The sequence below is a fragment of the Podarcis pityusensis genome (genome assembly GCF_964106645.2).
Source record: "Podarcis pityusensis genome assembly, chromosome: 14".
Taxonomy (NCBI): Eukaryota; Metazoa; Chordata; class Lepidosauria; order Squamata; family Lacertidae; genus Podarcis; species Podarcis pityusensis.
The window spans coordinates 25,997,905-26,018,745 of NC_138039.1; the positions used below are offsets into that span (position 1 = coordinate 25,997,905).

General features: G+C 54.9%; 1 protein-coding gene across 3 annotated transcripts; it reads left to right on the forward strand.

Annotated features, from left to right (window-relative positions):
• On the forward strand, positions 1-14,926 carry MAN2A2 (mannosidase alpha class 2A member 2). 3 transcript variants are annotated; one of them, XM_080981761.1, is made up of 24 exons: positions 1-152; positions 938-1,092; positions 1,526-1,783; positions 2,717-2,861; positions 3,202-3,373; positions 3,964-4,091; positions 4,499-4,672; positions 5,077-5,263; positions 5,830-6,007; positions 6,256-6,458; positions 6,568-6,750; positions 6,876-6,990; positions 7,175-7,242; positions 7,421-7,586; positions 7,957-8,193; positions 8,301-8,423; positions 9,868-9,982; positions 10,351-10,484; positions 10,589-10,730; positions 11,458-11,591; positions 12,838-12,915; positions 13,145-13,339; positions 13,872-13,982; positions 14,248-14,926. In XM_080981761.1, exons 2-24 carry the CDS (start codon positions 961-963, stop codon positions 14,401-14,403), a joined length of 3,534 nt encoding a protein of 1,177 aa, XP_080837887.1. In that variant the 5' UTR covers positions 1-152; positions 938-960; the 3' UTR covers positions 14,404-14,926. The 3 variants fall into 3 exon arrangements, with proteins under 3 accessions (XP_080837887.1, XP_080837885.1, XP_080837886.1); XM_080981759.1 differs by lacking the exon at positions 12,838-12,915 and having other exon boundaries at positions 3-152; XM_080981760.1 differs by lacking the exons at positions 1-152; positions 12,838-12,915 and adding an exon at positions 438-575.
• The last annotated feature ends 5,915 nt before the right edge of the window (positions 14,927-20,841 follow it).

The following is a 20,841-nucleotide window of genomic DNA, read 5'->3' on the forward strand; positions in this document are numbered from 1 at the left end:
GGAAGGAGCCTGGTGGCCTCCGCGGGTGCGGGGACTGCGCGCTCTTGCTGCGCCTCCGCCATGGCCAGCCCTGCGCTGACAGGCCGGTGGCGGCGTCGGCTGCACGCCGGGGCTGCTCCGAGGCGCCTGCTCTGAACAAGACCTGCCCCGAAGTAAGCCTTCTCCCCACCCCAAGGCCAGCCCCGAGGCGGGGACGGGGCTGCGTGCGGCCCGGGGGACTCCAGCTCGGGAGGCGCAGGGCCGGGAGGGACCGAGCAGTGCCCGGCGACGATGCGCCTCCAGCTGGCCGGAGCCCCGGCCCTTCCCTCTCTCTCGGAGCGCCCGAGCAACCTGCAGCGCTGCCCGCTCGGGCACAGGCGAGGAAAAGCGGGTCGTGCAGCTCCGGAGCCGCTGTGAGCGCCCCACCGCCCGGGCCCGGCTCCGCGGCTCCTCCTCCTTTTCCAGGCCCGGCAGCTGCTAAGAATATCGCGGCCGCTGCGGCCGGCGCTTGCTCGGCCTGCGGGAGCCGCGCCTGCTGCAGGCAGCGCTCGGGCGCCGAGGGAGAGGCCGCGGCTTCCCCTCCAGCAACAGGCCAGGTGAGTGGGCGCCGGTGCCTTCCCAGCTGGACAGCGCAGGCCTGGCGGCTTCGGCTTCTAGCGCCTCTGGGTTCCCTCCTCGGCTGGTGGGGCAGCGAGCTGAAAGGCCCGGCGGCCCCACCAAGTCCTGCTGTGGAGGAGCAGGGGCTGGGCAATGCCAGGCAGGCTTCTTTGCCTGGGCAAGGCCTCCCCTGGTACAGGGGAGATCTCGGGGGAGATGGGGGTCCTTGGCCTGGTGGGGTGGGAGGGGGCTGCGCTCTTGCAAAAGGGAGCCCAAAGGGGGAGGTGGGGGCTCAGAGTGCCCAGAGAATGTCCCTGCCTGGACTGATGCCTACACCTGTCCTGTCCTGGCTCCGTTGCAGATGTTCCCTCTGGCACCCCCGGGATGAAGCTGAAGAAGCAGGTGACGGTGTGTGGGGCAGCCATCTTCTGCGTGGCTGTCTTCTCCCTCTATCTGATGCTGGACAGGGTCCAGCATGATCCTGCTCGGCACCAGAATGGGGGCAATTTCCCTAGGGTAAGTGCGTTGCGGGCAAGACCTTCCTCCACCTGCTGCTTTGCCCTCTTTGTGCCCTTTGCAGAGACACAGGAGCCACTGCCAAGGGCTTCCAAGAGTGACTTGGTGGGTTGGGGTCCCTGACTGTCTCCACAGCAGTGGCTCAATCTCTTGTCCGAAGCGGCAGGGTCAGAGAAGAGCGGCAGCCCCCCCTGCCACACTCTAAAGAGCTCCCCCCCAGTCCTAGTCCCTTGGCTGCACTTGCACAACTGCTGGCAAGAGTGGGAAGGGGGCCGTGCCACGCTGGACGTCCCTTTTTGCTCAGCCGGGCAGTGTTTGGCAAAGGGAGGCAAGGAAGAAGGCGGGCAGGCTTGAGTGTTGGCAGGCTGCTCACAACTTCCTCCTACTTGTGCCACCTCTTCTGCTCCTCATCCTCTCCCCCGCCCCCGCACAGAGCCAGATTTCGGTGTTGCAGAACCGGATTGAACAGCTGGAGCAGCTCCTGGAGGAGAACCACGAAATCATCAGCCACATCAAGGACTCCGTCCTGGAGCTGACAGCCAATGCGGAGGGCCAGCCGGTGGTGCTGCCTTTCCACATGCCCAATGGCTCCTGGGTCCTGCCTCCCGAGAGCCGGCCCAGCTTCTACTCCATCTCCGCTCAGGATTGTCAGTTTGCACTGAAGAGCAACAGCCAGAAGGAAGACCTGCAGGTCAGCTGGGTGGGGTGGGGGTTGGGGCACAGGACTGTGTAAATGGTTCTGCCTGGAAAAGCTGGAGGGGGAAAGAGGAGTGAAGAGCATGAGAAGCACCTAGTTGCTGCTGGATCAGCCCAAAGGCGGCCCCATCCAGCCAAGCACCCTGTTCTCGCAGTGTCCTCCAGATGCCTCAGATACCTCTGGGGCTGAAGCTGAGCACAAGAGCACTCTCTCCCCTCCTGCCATTTCCAGCAACTGGTGTTATTTGGTGGAGGGAGAGGGAGAACATAGCACTTGTGATTGGAAGCAGGACCCCATTGCCTTTGGTGTTCACATGACAGCACAGTGGTTCCCAAAATTATGCTACCCTAAACTCCTTCCCAGTGACATTTCTCCTCTATGAAAAGGAGTATTCAGAACAGTAGTTTTCACAACACATTAAGGAAGATAATCAATGCTTTTTCTGGGGGGGACGCAGGGGTATGCATACCCCTAAACATTTTGTGAATCTAAGTTTGGCCTCATTGAGGGGCAGTATTTCAATATGAGTAGGAAAATAAGAGTACCCCTAAATATTTTTTTAGGAAAAAAGCGCTGAAGATAATAATACAGATAAATTCAGGACAGTAACAATTAATTGCATGTTTATTCAAAATCCAATTAAAACTATTAATTCAACAAAACGGATGAACTTGATCCATTGAGCTTTTCAAAGTATGATAGTCATTTACACCTCCAGTGACCCATCTTGTCCTGCATCTGTTTCTCATGGTGGCTACCCAGATGCCCTGGCGGGAAGCCCACAGACAGGACCCAGGGCCTCCTAAGGCAAGGGGAGTAGCTGATGCCCTGAGCTGCGAGGCTGCTAAGGGCAGACTGGCTTGGGGTGGGTGGAAAGGAGACTCTTCCATTGCTATGCCTTGGTTTGACTCTCTTGTCCTTTCCCAGATGTTGGCTGTGTCTGCGTTGCTCCCCTATGACAACCAGGATGGTGGGGTGTGGAAACAAGGCTTCGATATCACTTATGAGCCACACGAATGGGACGCCGAACCACTGCAAGTTTTTGTGGTGCCACATTCCCACAATGACCCAGGTAAGCAAGCTGGGCGGTGGCAGACATCATTCCCCCATTGCTTGGTGAGAGGCTCATTTGTAGCCAGGAGCATCTGCAGGGGAGGCAGGGGGTTCAGTTGCAACCTCCTCACCCCAGTGAGCCACAATCCCCAGAGTCTCTAGCACTTGTAGAACCCAAGATAGGAAGCAAAATGTGTGTATAGGTGGAGGTACGTTGCCCTTCTTCCAATCTGGTGGCCGTTGGCTGTGCCATCAAGGGGTTGATGGGAGTTGTAGTCCAGAGTCCCTGGAGGGCAATTTGTTGAGGAAGGCTGCTCTAAACAGGCCTGCAGTGATGTTCCCTTTTCTGCTTCCCCAAGGCTGGATCAAGACATTTGACAAGTATTACTTCGACCAGACGCAGCACATCCTCAACAGCATGGTGGTGAAGCTGCAGGAGGATCCTCGACGACGCTTCATCTGGTCCGAAATCTCCTTCTTCTCTAAATGGTGGGACAACATCAGCGCCCAGAAACGGGCTGCTGTCCGCAGGTAACAAGAGAGGAGGAAGGGGTTAACTCTCATCATTTCCCCTGCTCTTAGGATGGTTGGTAGGAAGATGTTTAGGACAATATTTCTTTCATTTTTTAAAAAAGGCATTTATATTCCACCTTTCCTCCAAAGAGCTCAAGGTGTGGCGTACACAGTTCTTGTATTCTTATCTTGTATTTTTATGTTGTGAACCACCCTGACATCCACGGACAAAGGGGGCTATAGAAATTTAATAAATAATAATAATAACAACATAAATGTTTATGGAAAGAACATACTTCATGCAAATGAGAAGTCCTGCTGAAGTAAGTTTTTTTTTTAAAAAAAGAAGATAATTTTTATTAAAGATTTTCCTCATTTACAAAAGTACGTGCATTGTCTCTTTTTTCACATTGTAAAGTCTTTTCTACAGATCAGTTACATTTGATATGAGATATTAGTGTTGTATTCTGAAGTAGGCTTTGTATTCATGTGGCAGACTTCATTGATTGCCTCCTCTGTGGGAAGGTCCACTCTTGGGCTGCTGCTGCTGCTGCTGCTGCTGTTGGTGGTGGTGGTGGTTGCCTCTAACCTTGACCTCTCCTTCACAGGCTTGTGGGCAATGGGCAGCTAGAAATGGCAACTGGCGGGTGGGTGATGCCAGATGAAGCCAATTCCCACTACTTTGCCATGATCGACCAGCTCATTGAGGGTCACCAGTGGCTGGAGAAGAACATTGGTGAGTGCTGTGCGCAGACTGGGCCAAGTTTGGGGAGCGGGTGGCGGGGTGGCACCAGCCACATTTGTGCTGACAGCCAGAGCTTGAGCCAGGCAGAAGCGCTGAGAGTGGTGGGAGGTATAGAATGGAGAGAAGGACCATGGAGGTCTGCAGACTGGATGGGGATAGTGAACCCCTCTGCTGTGTGTAGTTCTGCAGAGCTTCTGTTGCTTTGCCAGACCCAAAGGATAGAAGATACAAGGCATGCCACGTTATAACTTGGGTCTGCATAGGAGCATTCAAGCCTCCTGTTTCACATGGCTCTTCAGAATCTCGAGTGTGTTTGAAGTGGGGCAGGTTACAGCGACTGAAACACAGGCCCTTGCCTTTTCTGCTGCTGACGCCTGTCTTTTCTCCTTGTTCTTCAGGGGTGACGCCGCGCTCTGGCTGGGCAGTGGACCCCTTTGGCCACAGCTCCACCATGCCTTACCTGCTGCGTCGTGCCAATCTGACCAGCATGCTCATCCAGCGGGTCCACTACGCCATCAAGAAACATTTTGCAGCAACCCAGAATCTGGAGTTCATGTGGCGGCAGAGTTGGGGTGAGGGGTGTGTGAGTGGAGGCCCCTGGATTGTTTATGCCCCAACTTGCCTTTTAGGCTCTGCAGAGTCTTGCCTGCAAACCCCTCACAGCCTGGCAGCTGGAGCAGCTGGCTGCCAGTGTCCTCCACCCCCTTTAGAGGCCAATGCGTCCTTTGTCCCTCGTCCCCCACAGTTGGGGCTTCCTCCCACTGCAGTCAGCACTGGCCACCGGGAGTCGTTTGCTCCACACACACCTTCTGTAGGGCTGTGGACTCCTCCCTTGCCTGGTGTGTGCTGTTGCGTGTTGCTGGTGTGTCTGCATTGCGGGTGGCAGGCGAAAGTTCTTCCTGACAGTTCCTGAGTCTCCGTTTGCCCGGGGCCTTTCCTGAGCAGCACAGAGTGACCCTGGCATTGACCCCCTCAGATCCTGACTCCAGCACCGATATCCTGTGCCACATGATGCCCTTCTACAGTTACGACGTGCCCCACACCTGCGGTCCCGACCCCAAGATCTGCTGCCAGTTTGACTTCAAACGTTTGCCAGGGGGCCGCATCAACTGCCCCTGGAAAGTGCCCCCCAAGGCCATCACCAGTGCCAATGTGGCTGAGCGGTGAGTGGCTTCTCATGATCACCCTTGGCTCCTTGGGGTGGTGGGCCTGCCCCCTTCCTTCCAAGCCCGCTCACACGCTTGCTTCTTCCATCAACCACCTGCCCTCTGCTCTCCTAGCTGGGTTCTGTGCCTCCAGGAATGATGCAGCCCCCACAGAGCCCAGAGTGCTTGGGGACCGTTTGACCAACTGCCTCCTCCTCCTCCTCCTGATTCCAGCATCTCCTAAGAAGAACCTGGCTGCTGGGACAGGCCCATCTAGTCTTGCATCTTGTTCCCACAGTGGCCAACCAGGTGCTCTATGAAAGCTTCCAAGCAGGGCCAGAGCGCAACAGCATTCTCCCCACTTGTGCTTTCTAGCAGCTAGTATTTAGAGGCAGAACATAGTCATTGTGACCAGCACCCATTGATAGACCCTTCTCCCCTGTTGAGTTTCTCCGACCCTCTTTTAGAGCCGTCCAAGTTGGTGGCCACCACTGCCTCGTGTGGCAGCATGAAGATCAGACCATGTCAGCCAGGCCTACAGGCATGTCCTGGTCTTGGTTGTTGACCACCTGTCCTCTCTGCAGGGCACAGCTCCTGCTTGACCAGTACCGCAAGAAGTCCAAGCTGTACCGCAGCAAAGTGCTCCTGGTGCCGCTGGGGGACGACTTCCGCTACGACAAGCCCCAGGAGTGGGATGCCCAGTTTCTCAACTATCAGCGCCTCTTTGACTTCCTCAACGCCCACCCGGATCTCCATGTGCAGGTACAGCCACCTTGGCTCGAGTGGGGTGCTTCCTGGGAAAGGGTGGGGTGGTTTGCCCCCTTGGGAGAAAGAGGTGGCTGCTGCTGAGTGCCCCACTCCAGATCCTTGGGGCGGAGTCTTCTTCTGGGGCTCTGGGGGGCAGTTTCTTCTCCTGTCATGCATGGGGCCTCCCCACCATCCCAAGGTACTGGGTGTCTCCCCCCCCCCCAAGGTTTCTGATGCAGTTTCAGCTTATGCCTCCCCCACAGGCACAGTTTGGGACCCTCTCGGATTACTTTGACGCCTTGTACAAGCAAGTGGGCATCGTCCCTGGAATGCGCCCACCTGGCTTCCCTGTGGTCAGCGGGGACTTCTTCTCCTACGCGGACCGAGAGGACCACTACTGGACCGGCTACTACACTTCCCGGCCCTTCTACAAGAGCATGGGCAGGGTGCTGGAGGCACATCTCCGGTGAGGGGTCTGTGGAGGGAGGGAGGAGCCTCCCTGCCTGGCATCTTCTCCTGGGAGAACAAGGTTTACTCACAGCCTCTTTCTCCCCCCGCCCCGTCTTTGCCCCCAGCGGTGCCGAGATCTTGTACAGCCTGGCTCTCAGCCATGCCCGCCATGCTGGCATGGACAGCAAGTACCCGCTCTCAGACTACGCCATGCTGACGGACGCACGGCGCAACCTGGGCCTCTTCCAGCACCATGATGCCATCACTGGCACTGCCAAGGAGGCAGTGGTAGTGGACTATGGGGTCAGGTGTGTGTAAGGCCTGGCCTGCGTTGGTAAGGCCTGGCATGGGTTCCTTGCAACCAAGGTGTGGCAGTGGGGCTCTGTGCCCCATGGCCTCATGGTCATCTTTCTCTCCCCCCATCCTCTTCTAGGCTGCTCCACTCATTAATGAACCTCAAGCGGGTCATCATCAACGCTGCCCATTACCTGGTCTTGGCAGATAAGGAGGCCTACCATTACGACCTGGCGGTGCCCTTCCTTGGCGCAGTGAGTCACAGCTCACCCCCTGCTCCTCTGTGCCCCGAGGGAGCGATCTAGAAGATATGGGGTGGGGAGGCCTGGCTCTGCTGCCCCCAGAGAGAGGGGACCATGACAAGGGGGCTGCAGCTCATGAGCTGGCCCCAGCCAGGTCCTACCCTGTACTTCTAGCCTGACCCATTCTCTCTTCCAGGATGAGGCCCGCCTCAATCAAGACTCCCTGCCAGAGAAAACCATCATCAAGCTTGATGCAACACCCAGGTGGGTGAGTGGGGCGGGGGGCTGCCCTTGAGAAAAGAGGGTGGGGAGCAGGCAGGAGACACAGCAGGGAAGCGGGTCTCCTGGGCCCTGGGCTGGGACATCATGGGGTTACGGACTTGAGCCTGGGAGGGACGGACCAAACTGGCCAATCTTGCAACCTCCCTGTTCTCTGTTGCAGGTTCGTGGTAGTGTTTAACCCTCTGGAGCAGGAGCGGCTGAGCATTGTGTCCCTGCTGGTGAACACGCCTCGTATCCGGGTCCTCAACGAGGAGGGGCAGCCCCTAGCGGTGCAGCTCAGTGCCCAGTGGACCTCTGCCACAGACATGGCACCCGATGTCTACCAGGTAGAGCCTGGAGGGAAGGCAGGCGGAAGTGGGGACAACAGTGTTCAGCCACCTGGGGCTTGGGAGCAACATAGCTTGATAATCTTCTAGATGCCACCAGACTCTTCGTTGTCGGAGGTGGAAATTGGCTAGAGAAGGTGCCCAGGTGCCCTTCCATGCTGACGGGCTCCCATCTTCCCATTGGGCTGCTCCTGTGAGTTTACCATTGGGGCGCACTAAGGCTTACCAGCATGCCTCTTCTCCAAGGATTTGTACAGGGAATTCTGCTGCTCACCTGGTGGCTGCTGGGCCCCTTGTAGTGCATCGAATGTGTGTGCTTGGGGGGAGCAATGGGAACTGCTGCTGCCCTTGCCTGTGCTTCGTTTGACAGGTGTCCATCAACATGCGCCTGCCGGCCCTGGGCCTCAGCATCCTGCAGCTGAGCAAGTCCTTTGACAGCCACAACACGCTGAAGTCCTCGGTGCGCCTCTTCCTGCACGGGCGCGACCTCCCCGTGCACAAGCACGAGGCCTTCCCGGTGCGGGTCATTCCTACAGCCACAGAGGACTTCTGCCTGGAGAACCAGCACATGCGAGCCTGCTTCTCTGGGGGCAGCGGTTCCCTCAAGGTGAGGGCGGGCCCACCAGGTGGGCAGGTGCGGCTTAGCTTGACGGCCAAGGGGAAGGCCCCTTGTGGATCCCTGTGCTCACCAGGACTCCACTTGTTCCCTGGCAGAGTGTGCACCAGGCAGGTGACGCCCAGGAGCAGAAGCTGAGCAGACAGTTCCTCATCTATGGGACCCGGAGCACCAAAGACAAAAGCGGTGCCTACCTGTTCCTGCCTGACGGAGAAGCCAAGGTCTGGGCAGGGCTAGCCCCCGTGGGGGCTGGGGTTGGTAGGACATCTCCCGGGTAGGTGGGCTGGTTGGGGGGAAATGATTCCCAGCTTAGACCAGGTGTTGGTGTCTCACTTTCTGTGGCTGGCATTATTATCATCCTGGTTGGCACAGGAGACAGCCCACTTCCTCTCTTTTGGACCATAAACGCAGTTCAAGACAAAATAGCCAGGCCACACATTTTGAACCACAGTTCCCATCAGCCCCAGCCAGCACTTCCATATGGTACCCTGTGGCTAATGAGAGATGTAGTTCAGAACATCTGGAGGGCACCAGGATAGGGCAGGCTGGACTCCTGTCTTTAAGGGAGGTGGAGTCCTCCATGCCAGTAATTCTGCCCCTGAAAGTCTCCCAAGTAGACCAATGTTCCTCACTGTCTGCTTCATTCTTGGGCTTCCAGGCAACCTGTGCCATGTTTGGTAAAAGCGCATCTTTAGTAAGAAAAGGGAGGTAAGAAAAGGCAGGTTAGAAATGGTGGGAAATGAAATCCAGACCCTCTCCCTGGTAAGAATACCTGCCTGTTCTGGTTAGTTAGTTAGTTAGTTAGTTAGAATGTTAAGTAAAGGTAAAGGGACCCCTGACCATTAAGTCCAGACGAACCACTCTGGGGTTGTGGCGCTCATCTCGCTTTACTGACCGAGGGAGCCAGCGTTTGTCTGCAGACAGTTTTTTTTTTTGTTTTTGTTTTAATATTTTTTTATTAAAGTTTTAAACAAACAAAAAAGAAAAACAACACACACAAAAAACAATACAAAACTTAACAATATAAACACAAAACAATTAATAACAAACTCTCTTTTCCATTTCCAATTTTAAGTTACTTATTTTCTGGACTTCCTCATACCTCCCTCTTTTGTATTCCTATCCACATTATTTATCCAGCAGTTTCTTGTCTGCAGACAGTTTTTCCAGGTCATGTGGCCAGCATGACTAAGCCGCTTCTGGCGAACCAGAGCAGCGCACGGAAACACCGTTTACCTTCCCGCCGGAGCGGTACCTATTTATCTACTTGCACTTGATGTGCTTTTGAACTGCTAGGTTGGCAGGAGCAGGGACTGAGCAATGGGAGCTCACCCCGTTGCAGGGATTCAAACCGCCAACCTTCTGATAGGCAAGCCCTAGGCTCTATGGTTTAGACCACAGTGCCACCATGCCACTATTTCATTAAAAAAATCAAAATCAAAGTGGCTTTCAACAAAAATACATAATACCATACAGTGAAAGCAGAGCAAAAGTTAAAAACTGACAATCAGATAATCATTGTGGGAGGAATTGCTCTGAATTGCTTACATAGGCCTGGCAGAATTTTAAAAAATAATAATCAGCAGGTGTTTAAACAGTTTGCTTGGGAGGCATCTGCTGAATCTCTAGTGGCAGAGAGTTCCTTGATGTTCCTCTCCCTTGCAGCCCTATGTCCCCAAGGACCCCCCTGTGGTGCGGGTGACGGAGGGACCCTTTTTCTCAGAGGTGGCCGTTTACTACCAGCACATCCAGGAGGTGGTCCGGCTGTACAACGTGGCAGGTATGGGGCTTTGGGGACTGGGAGAGAGCAGCAGTGGAGAGCTTGTCCCATCCCTGCCTTAGGGGCGATGCATCCTGTTTTGCCGCCTGAAGCGACAAGGGAAGGTGCCACCCCATCCCACTGTGCTGCCCCCGCCAAAGCCTCCCTTACCAGGGTGGCAGCCATAAAGTAGCAACAACAATGGCAGAAGCCACTGCCAGCGCCACTTCTCCGCCAGCGACAGTGGTGGTGGGGCAGCTGCGGATCCCATGGGGGCACCTCCTCTTGGACTTCGGTCACCCAAGGCGGCTGCCTCCACCTGCCTCATGGGCAGACAGGCAGGCAAGCCCTGCTTCCCATCATTGCTTGATTTGAGCTCCTCCCTGCAGGGGTCGACGGCCTGTCCCTAGAGATCTCCTGCCTGGTGGACATCCGAGACCACATCAACAAGGAGCTGGCCCTGCGATTTAGCACAGATATTGAGAGCAAAGGCACTTTCTTCACTGACCTGAACGGCTTTCAGGTAATGGGCAGGGAGGGAGGCTGAAAACACACACACACCCTGCCGCCCTTGCGGAGAGGGACTGCCTGCCCCCTTGGCTTCTCAGCACTCTCTTCTCCTGGCAGATCCAGCCACGCCAGTACCTGAAGAAGCTGCCTCTCCAGGCCAACTTCTACCCCATGCCGGTCATGGCCTACATCCAAGATGCACGGAGCCGTCTGACGCTGCACACGGCCCAAGCCTTGGGCGTCTCCAGCCTCAGCAGTGGTTAGTGGATTGGGACAGTGGGCAAAGCTGTCTCTCCTGGGGTGGCTGCAGACGGGAAGCACCAGGCCTGGGACTTCTCCTTCTCCCAAGACACTAGGATGCAGACATCCTGTGAAGCTGAAAGCTGGATGATGCAGAACAGAGGAAAGAAAGTCCTTCTTCCTGCAAGGCAGATTCAACTGTGAAACTCGCTCCCACAGGAGGCAGGGATGGCCACCAACCTAGATGGCTTTAAAAGATGGTTGGAGAAATTCATGGAAGAGAGGGTTATTGATGGCTACTAGTAGACAGGTTGGCTGTGCTCTGCCTCCACAATTGGAGGCAGCAATGCTTCCGAATCGCAGTTGCTGGAGACTACAGGAGGGGGGAGAAAGTCCCCTTGTGCTCGGATCATGCTTGCAGGCTTCCCATAGAGGCATCTGACTGGCCACTGTGAGAACAGCATGCTGGACTAGATGGGCTGCGGGCCTGATTGAGCAGACTCTTAAGTTCTTCTGATGTCTAGGCATAGTAGGGTCTTCTGGGACTGAGCCAGAAGCCTGAGTGGGGAGGAGGAGCAGTTTGTGGGATGCGAGGTCAGCCACAGGGGGTCTGTGTTGGGGCTTCAGCGGCTGCTGCTGTGCTGGCAGGATCCCCCTGTGTGTCAGAAGTGGGCCACCTGTCTAGGTTGGAGCTCCTCTTACTTCCCCCCTTTTCCTTCCTCTCCCTTCCCCGGCTCAACTTCCAGGCCAGCTGGAGGTGATTCTGGACCGGCGCCTCATGCAGGATGACAACCGTGGCCTCGGGCAAGGCCTGAAGGACAACAAGCGGACCTGCAACCGCTTCCGCCTCCTCCTGGAGCGACAGAGTGCGGCAAGCAAGGTACAAGGACTGGGTGCTCAGCACCCCTTGCATCTGGCCACTCTGCCCAGGCACCTGAATCTCCCTTGCTAGTTGGCTGGGGTTTTTCAGAGTGCCAACAAACGTGTGCAGAGTTTGATGCAGGCTTCTCTGATATGTTCAGAAGGACACGAAATCTGAGGCTCCTTTGGGGCCCAGGCCAGCCCTACAGCTCAAGAGTGGCACTGGGCTGCTTCTGCTTGCCAATCTCCTGGGCACCAGCACCTCTTGCAAGCACCCCTAAGGAAAGATTTTCCTTTGTGTTTGGGAAGCCACAGCAGTTCCCACACAGATGATCCCATAGCTGGGAGTTCATCTTGCATGATAAAAGTCTTATGTTCTACCACCCGTCCCAGGCTGATGGAACCTTGAGCTAGCTCAAAAGCCCCACATTTGCCCTATTGCACAAATTATTCCTCTGTGCCAGGATGTTCAGCATATTGCCTTTTCCCTCGCTCTTCCTTGGAACTCCTGCCTGCAACACACTGCAGAGCACCCATTTGTTCATTCCAGCAGCGCTTTAGTCAGATCAAACAGGTTAGACACAAAACGCTTCCAATCTTTGTCTGCTGTGTTTGGGAAGAGAAAGGAGAAGTGAGTCTCTTCATCTTGGGGACAGGATTCCTTTGTTGTGTTTCAGCCAAAAGGCTCCCGAGAATAAACAGATGCATGCAAGTACAAAATAATGCTGGATGATACAAATTCAAAACATTCCAACAGTGTTTACAATAGTGATTTTGGCTCTCAGAGGGTAAACTGCAGGGTCTCCTTCAGAACAATTGCAGTAGAGACGTAAAGGTGGTTCTATCCATCAGCCGCTGGTGAAAAGGTAGAAGACTGAGTGTGGAGAGAGTGGTGTAGTCAGTCTCTCCTAGGGAGAAGCATGAATGCCCCCAGAGATCAGCCATGGGTTGTGTGAAATGGAGCAGCCGAAGAAGGTTGCTGAGCAGTGAGGGGAAGAAACACCATTCAGAGTCAGCAGAAGGAAGTCCCTGGCAGGCTAGCTTCAAAACAAGGGAAGTGGGAAGCACACTGTTTCCTTGAGTAGCATGTAAAAGAGAGGGGGTTTAGGGGGGAAACCTGCCCCCCACATGTGCCAGGAGCTCCTCCATCCCAGGTGAGACGGCCTGTTCCTGGCCTCCTTGCTCTGCAAGGGCTGTGCACCTTCGGATCATGTTGTAACATGGCTGTTCTCACCGCCCCTCTCCCTGCCCCCATTTCCACCCAGAGCTCCAGCTTCTTTTCCAAACTGGCCTCCATGCTTAGAGACTTGGTCTTTCCCATCCACAAGGCCAACAGCCAAGAGGTAAAACCCGGCCCTGTCTGGTGTGCTAGCTGGTGGTAACGTAGCTGCTGGGCCCACCTCTGTGCCAGTGTGTGCGTGGTAGCCTGGCTTCTAGCTCAGTGGCCATCATAGCTTAGAAGGCGGGAGGGCGGGCTTCCTGTGGGTGACCTCCTGGCCCCCAGAGCATCTTTGGCCCCTGGGGGTGGGACACACACCTGCCTGTCATTGCTGGGCTTTCCTTCCTTCCCAGGTGGAAGCTGGCCAGGCAACGAGTTTCCCATCTCTGCTCAGCCACCTGACCTCCATGCAGCTGAATGCTGAGGTGCTGGTGATGCCTGTTGCCCAGGAGAAGCCACCGCCCCCCACCCTGAGGCCCTTCCTGCCCCTCTCGGGCCCCCTGCCTTGTGACTTCCATCTTCTCAACCTGCGCACCCTGCAAGGAGAGGTGAGTTGCCCCCTGGGTGGGAGGGCGCTGATGGGGATCAATCACAGCTTTCTAGAAGCGTAATAATAATAATAATAATAATAATAATAATAATAATAAATATACCACTCCCATCTGGCTGGGTTGTCCCAGCCACTCTGGGTGGCTTCCTTAACATAATAAAACATCAAACATTAAAAACCTCCCAATGCAGGGCTGCCTTCTTAAAGTTTTCAATGTCTTCTAAAAGTTGTATAGAAATTTATCTTCCTGACATCTGATGGGAGGGCGTTCCACAGGGCAGGTGCCACTATGAAAAAGACCCAGGTATACTGGGCTGAGGCCATTTAGGGCATTAAAGGTCAGCACCAACACTTTGAATCGTGCTCAGAAATGTACCAGGAGCCAGTTGGAAGGGACAAAAAAGAGTCATTTGCCCAGTGTGGGAATCACAGCTCACCCTGACCCAGCCTCTGCCTGTTTCTCCCCTGCACTGGGCCCTGCTTTCTCTCCCCACCCCTTCTATGACCAACACCCATGCCTTTCTCTCCAGGACGATTCACTGCCCTCCACTGAGACGGCTCTGATCCTGCACCGAAAGGGCTTTGACTGTGGCCTGGAGGCCAGGAACTTGGGATTCAACTGCACCACCACCCATGGCACAGTAAGTGGAGAGATGCCATGATGCCTCTGAGGGAGAGAGGGGCAGGAATGGGCAACCCATGGGAGAGCAAGAGCTCTGGTGCTGTGGGGAGGGGGGAAGGATGGGTTCCTTGGGCTACTGCAAGAGGCAGCCAACGATGCTGGGTTTTGCTGTCTTGGAGCTTTGCTTTCTTGACTGAATGGTAGGCTGCTTCCCTCTGGCATGCATGGACTGGAGTCTGCTTTTGCGCTGACCCCCCTCTCTTAACCTCTTGTGTCCTCACTAGCTATCCCTGGGCGGCCTCTTCCAGGGCCTTGAACTGGCCTCCCTGCAGCCCTCCTCCTTGACGCTTATGTACCCGCTGGCCACGACCTCCCCCAACAGCACCTCTGTCCACCTGGACCCCATGGAGATTGCCACTTTCCGCCTCCATCTCGGATAAGACGTCTCGCTGGCCCAGACTGGATTTCATTGGCAAGTCAGGCATTGGACTGGACGTTAGCACTTCCTCCACTGGTATCCAGGGCAGACAGGATGTGGCCCAGCACCAGGAGGCTGCCAGGATCCAGAGACTCATTATTTATTTTTCTGCTCCTAAAAGACAGTATGGCACCAAAGGCCCGGCCAGACCAGGCTGGCCTGGCATGGTGACGCCTCCTGAGCAAAGGCTCCACAACACCCCTTGCAGTTGGGTGCTAGATGCTGGAGGTGACTGGCTGTGCTGTCAGGATGGGATGCTGTGGCAACAGGTGCAGCAGCAAAGATCTTGGCTCAGTCCCGCCCTCTCAGCTTTCAGGAAAGGAGATCTCTACATTCTCACCCTGGAGGCTCCGTTTCACAGCTCCTTCAAGAGGGAGGCAGACTCGATGTAGCAAACACTGGAAGGATGTTACAACTTGTGAGCTTCCTGGAGTTCAGAACAAGTTTTTAGGAAACAAAAACAAAATAAAATGTTTTTTAAAGTGTTTGGCTTTCGAGTTGTTGTGCTTTGGGCCTGGCTTCTCGTGGTCCAGATCTCAGGAAGGGAACGTGGGGGCGGGGGTAGTTTTGTGTGGGTGTGCACAATCCTCTAGATCTGCAAAGCCAGAGCCGAAAGGTCATGGAGGACGTGTGACCAGAGGGAGCCACTTGACCCCTCTCAAATCCTTGAGACTTGCCCCTTCTCTATGGGCATAGCCGGGGGGGGGCAGGGAGGGACAGCTGCCCCCCAATCAATACAATTCAATAAAAATACATAGCAAAGGTTCTGCCCCCCCCCCCCAAAAAAAATTCTGGCTATGCCCATGCCCCTCTCCCTGCTTAATTTCCAAAATGAAAAGTGCATGAGTACCATTGCCTTATCAGAAAGACCTTCCCCTTGAGTCTCAATCTCCCTGCTGTGACTGGATCCAGAGCAACTTTGGATGGCAATTTCCCTTCCCACCTCCCGATTCAAGTTTGCAGTGGAAGGATTCAGAATGCAGAGGCATGCTGGACACTTGATGCTTTTTCCAGGGCAAAATGCTAGTGTTACCACAGCCCAGAACAGCCATTTCAAACTGGATGGGGAAGGGGAACACCCTCTGCTTCTTTTTGCTCCCCTTCTCTCTGTCCCAAGAAAATGATGGCCAGGTGGGGGTAGGGATTGGGGGGTGGGATGGGAGAACAAGCAAGACAGTGACAGAGCGTGTCTACTGCTGCCTGTAAAGCCAGGTGGTTTAAAATCTCTCTCGGGTGGTTTTTAACAATTTGTCAAGCAGGTGCCGGCATTCCCACTTTACAGGTGGAAAAACTTTCCATACTGCGATTTGCCCAAGCCATTACGCCCGGTGTGGGGGTTCAGCTCTGCCACTCCCTTCCTGCCTCTAGCCATTATGGCTCAATATGAGGGAATCCCAAATGACACCCTGTAACCCCAAGCAGTGCATGGGATGTTATTTATTATTATTAATCAAATTTATATATTGCTCCATACCTGGAGGTTTCAGGGCAGTTCACTTGAGTAACTGGCTAATTACTCCAACAAAGGTTAGGTTTATTTGGGGTTAGGGGAGAGAGGTGTGGGAAGGATATCCCCCTGGCCACTTTCCTTCCCCCCAGGTACAGCTGTTAAGGAGGGCCTCACTCTGGCTGCAGGCACAGAGGGCACCTGCCAAGACTGCAGCCCTTGCTGGGGATCTCAGGCACCAGTTCCCTCCCCTCTTGGCAGCGCCTGCCTCTAGGGCACCTCTGGTTGTCATGGGGACCAGCATCACCAAAGCTCAGGCAACTCCCCAGGAAGGGACAGAGGCAGCGCCCGAGAGCGGCTCTCTCTGTCCAGTGGGCACGCTGGTCACTGCAGAGCCACGTTCCACCTGCAGCACTGATCCAGAACCATGAAAAGTCTTCCTGGGCATGCTTTGAACAAGCTGGATGGTCTCTAGTGGTTCCTGGATGGTTGCTTCTTGCTGCACAACAAGACAGTGGATAGAACACCTGCACTGACACCAGGATAGGAACCAGAAAAGGCGGCTTCCCTTTGTGAGGGGAAGCGATCCGTGAACCATGGGGCAGGCACCAAGGCAGCCAGAACCAGATTATACCTGGGTTTGTAGAGACTCTGGCCAGGAGGAGAGCAAACTGATGTGGACATCAGCTGCGGAGAGGCTTGGGCTGTGATAGGTAGGCTGGTTCCATGTGCTGCGGCTGCTTTTTGATGCTTGAGAGGGGAATGGCACCTCTGAGCTCAGGCATTGTGGGGTGGGTGGCAGCCACTGGAGGATGGGTGAAGGAGCAAGAGGTCACATGTGTTGTTTCCCAGGCCCTGTGCAGGTTCTCAACTGGGGATCAGGAGGGGTGGCAGGGCAAAGGTAGGGCTTCCTAGGTTGACTGGAGCGCCTGTCAAGCAGCCAGTCTCTCATTGCAAGGAGCAGTGCCTGGCAAGCTAGCAGCTTCTTGGCCTCAAGCCTGCCTCCTCTGCCCCAGTCAGTAGACAGGCAAGAGGACTCCTCTCTCCTTGCAAATGTGCTCAAAAGGTGACAGACACCGCACCCATCCCATCCCATGCTTTATTCCCTAAACTCCTAGTATAAACAGAAGGCAGGAGCTCTCTCAGTGAAGAGCCAATCCTGCAGGAAGTGTGGAGGGGCATCCCTTACGAAAAATCATGCTGGGAGCCCTGAGGGGTTAGGCCACTGGCAGGAAAAGCAGTAAGGGAGTTCTCAGGATGTGCCTCGCGGGGTTTTATGCACCTCCAAAAGGAAGGAATGGAAACTGGGGGCAGAGCAACTGCCTTCGCACATTGAAAGGTCCCAGATTCAATCCCTGGGAGCAGCTCAAGCTTAAGGGAAAAAACAAAAAGGTCAGGTAGCAGGCAGTGGAAAAGGTAGAACTGCAAAGTCATTTGAATCATTAACTGGAAGTATGACAGGACATAGGCAAGCATGCACAGATCCCACCCTTAAAAGAAATACGGCCAATTAAGAGAAAAAAGAAGCCCTAATTACAAACCATTCTGAAAGGACTTGTGCCAGCTTTATGAATGATTAATGCAATCTAATTCTGATTGCGGTCAATGAGAAATGAGGATCTGAGCAGAACTCCTGGAAATGAAGTATGGCGTGGTTATGGCCCAAAACCTTTCGGGGGAGATATCACCAGGGATCGAGCCTGGGACCTTCTGTATGCAAAGCCTGAGCAGTGGTCCTCCACTGCCTTCCTTCTCAGTCAGCTTATTCAGAGCAGAGGAGGTCCCTCTGCAACCCACATCTGTGATAGACAACAGGTAGATAATTCACACTTAAATGCAGTCTTCAGTTTGGCAGCTCCCTCCACAACTTTCAAATAACATAACCAGGAATGAGTCTAAAGGGATTCTATATCCAGTTACTTCTTCAGTTTGACCCAGTGTTTCATGTCCCAAAATTTAACAATAATGGATTTTTTTAAAAATGGACACAATCAATGTTTTGATTCTATAGGGCAGCATCCAGCAAAGTAGGTTCATTAGTGTGAGAATCTCTGGTTGTATCACAGAGCTCCCTCCTCCCTCCCTAAATCTGTTCCAGAATCCCTGCCCCACTCTGAACAGCATTAGGGGACAACACAGGCAGAGGGAGGGGAAGTTCCATTGCACAAACAGAACAATGGAACCACACATAATCTCTCCTGAAGAGTCAAACCGCTGCATTGATAGCTCTGAAGTGACCTTCCATGGAGCCCAATCCTGGGCAGTGCATACAGAGGTCCTTATCTCCCAGGTGACAAGACCACCCTCTTGGCCTTGCTGATGTGGTCCAAAGGAAAGCAAAACAATACATTTGGCATCAGCTTGGCTGCAAGTGTTGCCAGAAGGAAGTGTACGAGGTGCCATTCTTTGTGGGGTTTACTCCTTGCCCTGAAAATATCCCACAAGGCAGTGGAGGTTTAGGATCAGTGTCTTCCTTCTCCTAGGCAGGCTACCTTCCCAGGTTGACGAGCCGCATCTGACCCTCACTCCCTCTACTACAGCATGTGCAGAAACAGTCTCCTGACTGTTGGACCCACTATTGGTCTCGTCCGCTCAATCCGCTGGAGCCTGTCTTCACATGCAGGGAAAGTCCCTAACTCATGGAGGGTTTGAGACCCATCAGTTACCCTCATCAAAAGGCGTAGATCTAGACAATGCCCAAACCCTGAGTGTTACAAATCCAACCGAGAACACCAGTGACACTATTAGGAAGCCAAATGCAAACTTTTGTTGCCTACAGCTTGGGGGTTAGGGTTCGGTACCTGGTTGGCCACTGTGAAAACAGGATGCTGGCTAGATCCAGTAGGCTCTTCTTACATTCTTACAGTAGATGAATGTTATCTAGCCCAGTAAAACCCATACCCAAGAGAAGTGCTCCTGGATTCTTGGCTGTTTGTTCTGTAGAAGCCTGCCCCCCGCCCCCGCCAATATGGGACGCTGCCCAGAAAGCGCTTGTCTGTCTTTCCTGATGTTGAACACAGCAGGTGCCTGGATTCTGAGTGGAGGCCTGCCTTGGCGTAAAAAGCCCCCTGGGCCTTTCTCCTGAGCTGAAGACCCCGCTGGGGAGGCTCCTGACCACATCGTTTCCCCCCACTACTAGGCCAAACTCTGGCCCCTCCCATTAGCCAGGTCGCTTCCCTAATGGATCTTCCCTGCCCCCAGCTTGGCAAGGTCCCTGCAGAGGCAAGCCGTTAAGTGCAGCCTGGCCTAATGGCGCAGGGAGGTGCTTGATGGTACCCGGTAATGGATGCGGGAGCCAGGCAGCTCTGTGTGGTTTCTCTGCTTTCCCTCCCTAGGAGGAGACAGTCAGAGCTGCCTCAGCCTTCAACACTGCTGCCGCTGCTGGGAAGATGCTGCTCTTGCCCTGCCTGCTGCTGCTGGCCTTTCTCAGGACAGGTATCTGCATCTGGTCTCCCTTCTCTCCCTTCCCCACCAGCCCAGTAGCCCCCCAGGAGCTCCAACTTGCCGTGCCAAACCCTCACTTTGAAATTGCAGTCTCTATAGCCTCCCAGGGGCTTCTCAGCCCATGTGCAGATCTGCTTCGAGCAAGACTCTCACTCTCAGGGGCTTCAGGGCCATCCTCGAGCTAAGTAAAAGCCCTGTTTACAGGGCGCCACTTGCTCTGGGGTGTCCCATCAGCTGGAGGAAGGAATCAACCCAGGATCCAAGCATGTTGACAAGGAATGATGGGCCTGTGTTTGTGTGCATGACAATTGGAGTGCGTGCGTGAATGTGTTTGAGACAGAGAGTTAAGCTTGTGTTCATAGGCCAGTTTGCCTGCAAGTGCTCTGCTCAGTTTCCCAGTCAGTATGAGGAAAACCTTTCCCAGCTCCTTGCATCTTCCAGCCCAAGGACAACTTCACCAGACAGACTTTTGTGCGTTGCCAATGCAGATCTGTCTGATCAGAACTGGGTACCCTCAAATCCCTTAGCACAGAACCAGTCACCTTCAGTCTTTACTGGGTTTGGCTTTACTCTTTATGGGAAACAAATGTCCCTGGACCCTGGGTGCTGGTTGTTTGAGGTCTGATCTGGCTCAGGGCAAGAAGTGGTTCTCCTCTAGCAGGAGTGTCCGCGACTTTGCAGCCTTATTTATTAGGATACTTTCCCTCGCTGCTCAGCCCGCTTCCACAGGACTGCCAACCACTCTATAGCCATGCGACCGAAGAGACGCTGAAACGGCATTCCCTGGGCTCGCCTGCCCCCTCCCCGGGGTCCTGCTGTGTGGGCTTTCAGCAGGGCTGGAGTGGCAGTATCCTCCCCCCTCTCCGCAATTCTCCCGCGAGCCCCGGCAGGGAGGGCAGCCCCCCGAGCACCCAGCTTGTTCCAATCGCTTCCTCTTTCCAGCTGGTACCCAAAACGTGCACCTTTGCGAGGGCTACCTGGACCCCGCTGGGCTCCACCACGCCGGCTTCTACTGCCCACGCCTCACCGACCCCCCGACCCACGCCTACTGCTGCCTGCCTGCCGCCTCTCGCCGCTTCAAGTCCTGCTGCCCATGGCCCGAATTTGAGAGGCTCCGCGGCAATGCCTCGGCTTCTGCTCCGCCAGCCGCGCCCCGGTGAGATGCCCCTGTGGGGGGATAGACGGACGGGGCGAGAGGGGTGTTGTCGGTTCCCCTCTGCCTCCCGCCCTTCCGTCTGAGCCCGCTTTCCCTCCACAGGAGTCCGTTGGGGCCGCTGCTGGGCGTGGGGCTCTACGGCTGCCTTGTCCTGGCCCTCATGACCGTCGACTTCCTTCACTTCTACCGCCTCCACCAGCGCAGCTTCCACCGCCTCCTCCACCGACGAATCCTGGGGAGGTGTCCCTGCAGGAAACAGGAAGCCGGCAAGAAGGCATGCGGGGCGGGCGCGGCGGGAGGTGGAGCAGCTCCGCTCGCAGGCCGCCCGGTCTCTTCTCCGCTGGGCGCTCCAA